This window comes from Heloderma suspectum, chromosome 2, assembly GCF_057233095.1.
Source record: "Heloderma suspectum isolate Gila_16-S chromosome 2, 16-S_ref, whole genome shotgun sequence".
Classification (NCBI taxonomy): Eukaryota; Metazoa; Chordata; class Lepidosauria; order Squamata; family Helodermatidae; genus Heloderma; species Heloderma suspectum.
Genome location: NC_139459.1, coordinates 340,265,525 through 340,268,055, shown reverse-complemented (window position 1 = coordinate 340,268,055; position 2,531 = coordinate 340,265,525). Strand labels below are relative to the sequence as shown.

The 2,531-nt window shown below is 37.4% G+C and overlaps 1 protein-coding gene across 1 annotated transcript; it reads left to right on the top strand.

The window, feature by feature from the left end:
* Positions 1–962: 962 nt before the first annotated feature.
* Positions 963–1,883, top strand: LOC146355177 (olfactory receptor 2T29-like). Its single transcript, XM_084829850.1, has one exon. The coding sequence runs from the start codon at positions 963–965 to the stop codon at positions 1,881–1,883; it is 921 nt and encodes a 306-aa protein (XP_084685976.1).
* Positions 1,884–2,531: the final 648 nt, after the last annotated feature.

Sequence of the window (2,531 nt, the reverse complement as noted above, 5' to 3'; positions counted from 1 at the left end):
AGGATCCAACTAAAGTTAGTTTGTGCAAGCGTGATACGCCAGCACAATGCAGGAGTGATTGTGCAACCGAAAGATTCAATGGAGCTCTGCTAGCTCTATTTGTGTTTGCAGAATGATACCCTTGGACACTGCCTGTTGTTCCATATGTGGATCCCTATTGCTCAACTGCCGTGATGGTGTGAGCTGTATATGCAGATATGACATCTGAAGAAATAAACTCCATTCATACCAAACCCTTTGGTATAATTAATTTTTCTCTCATAAAATATATAGGACAATGTTTGCAATGCCACAGAGAATTATATTTGCTTCAGTTCATTTATTTCAATGACTTTTAGTGCACTTAATCCTATTTTGGAATGTGCTTTATATCTCTCTCTCTTGTATTTAAACTTAGAAATCAATTAAAATGCCAATCTTTTTTAAAAACAAAAATGCATCCAAACTACTTTTAAATGAAACTGTTTCATTACTCATCAATGCAAACGAAACCATTGCAAAAAGCTCAATAGAAGCTTAGAATTTAGAACACCGTGGTTGCTTCACGATGGATGGTTCCTAGTGCTACTAATTAAAAGGCATTGCTCAAATATTCTGTTTTTCCCTCCTTCTAGTAAGAAAAAAGATGGAAGAAGTGGTGAGAAAACAGAAGGAGGTTGCAAATAGAATACAACGTCTGTACTATAAGTTTATGTGAGTGAGGCAGGGTGATTTCATGATAAAAGCCTCTTCTGGAAGCACTCCTTGTCTGAATAAATAAAATTAAAGAAATATTATAGTTAGAGAAAGGAAAATCCTTCTGGGCATGATTTACTTTTAAATGGATTTTTTCATTGACAAAAGTAACAATGGGTTGAATCTAAATTTTGGCACTGCATTATATGACATTCATTCCCACAAATTCTTTCCTTGTGTCTTTAGATAAAATCCAGGCAAATGAAGGAAGAACGGGAGAGGAGAATATGACATCATGGACAGAGTTTGTTCTTGTTGGGCTTCTGTACCAAAAATCACCCACCATTTTCCTTGGTGTGATTTTCTTCATGTTTGTTATTGCTCTGATTGGAAACAGCCTCCTTCTTTTTCTAATTAAAATGGACTCTGCTCTTCAGACCCCAATGTACTTTTTCCTTAGTCAATTGTCTATCATGGACCTCTGTCAGGTTCTCTCAATTGTTCCCAAAATGACTGTAAATTTTGTAACTAAGAGGTACACCATTTCACTCTATGGGTGTGTCGTCCAGATTTTTGTAACACTGGCCGTAGGAGGATCAGAATGCCTCATCCTGGCTACCATGTCATACGACAGGTATGTAGCTATCTGCAGGCCTTTGCAATATCAAGTTCTCATGCGGAGAAAAATCTGTTACATCTTGTCAGCGTTTGTCTGGTTTTGGCCTTCTGTACAGGCTTTGATAAGTTCCCTTTATGTACTGCCTCTTCCCTACTGCAAATCAAATGTGATCTACCATAACCTCTGTGAATATCCAGCCCTTATAAAGCTGTCTTGCTCTGACAATTCTGCATATGAAAAAGCAACAGTCCTTGGCACATTCATAATACTTCTCATCCCTCTCTCAGTCATCCTGTCTTCCTACATAGTCATCCTCTTGCAGATCCTGAGGACACGGTCCTCTGAGAGAAGCCACAAGGCCTTAGGGACTTGCTTGTCCCATTTGTGTGTGGTGGGGCTCTTCTATGGGGCAGCCATTCTGACATACATGACACCTGTATCCGCCTATTCAGCACAAAAGGCGATGATCAGCTCTGTGTTTATTACGATTGTACCTGCCATGATGAACCCTTTCATATACAGCCTGAGGAACCGGGATGTCTTGGCAGCACTGAGGAAAAACTTTTCAATATCCACATTCCATAAATAATTGTATGGAAGACAAATGAAGAGGTAGTGTTATACTGTCTTTGGAATCCAAGGGGGAGCCCTACCAGAATAAATAAACACAAACTGAAAGAAACATATGATAACAAAAACTAAGTATACTGGAACATATTTTAATTTTAAGATGCTTTTTTCCCCTTGGTAATGAAAAATGTATCCAAATGATGGATTATATGACTTTCTTGGTCAGCTAACACAATTTCCTTTGTCTAGTGGTATGATTGGCCTTATGCAAGACGCTATCTCTTAACCTCTCTTGCTCGCTGTCTGTCTCAAACACACATGCACACACAGTCCTGATGTGCAATTCAGGGATAATAACGCTGACCTTCCTTATAGGGCTGTTGTTAAGGATAGTTATGATAAAGTATGTGAAATGCTTTGGCCACTGTAAAGTGCTATATAAATGCTAATAATAATAGTAATTATCTAATAACATTATGTATTTTAGTTATAATCTACATATTTATATCTCAACCCGAATAAATGCAACTAAAAATAACTTATGATGACCAAAGCAAAGTTTGTCTAAGTGTACTTCAATTTGAAAATGCTATATTTCTTGAATGAAAAATGTATCACTGTGTTGGTCAACTAATGTTATGTCATTTGCCTAATAACATAATCACAG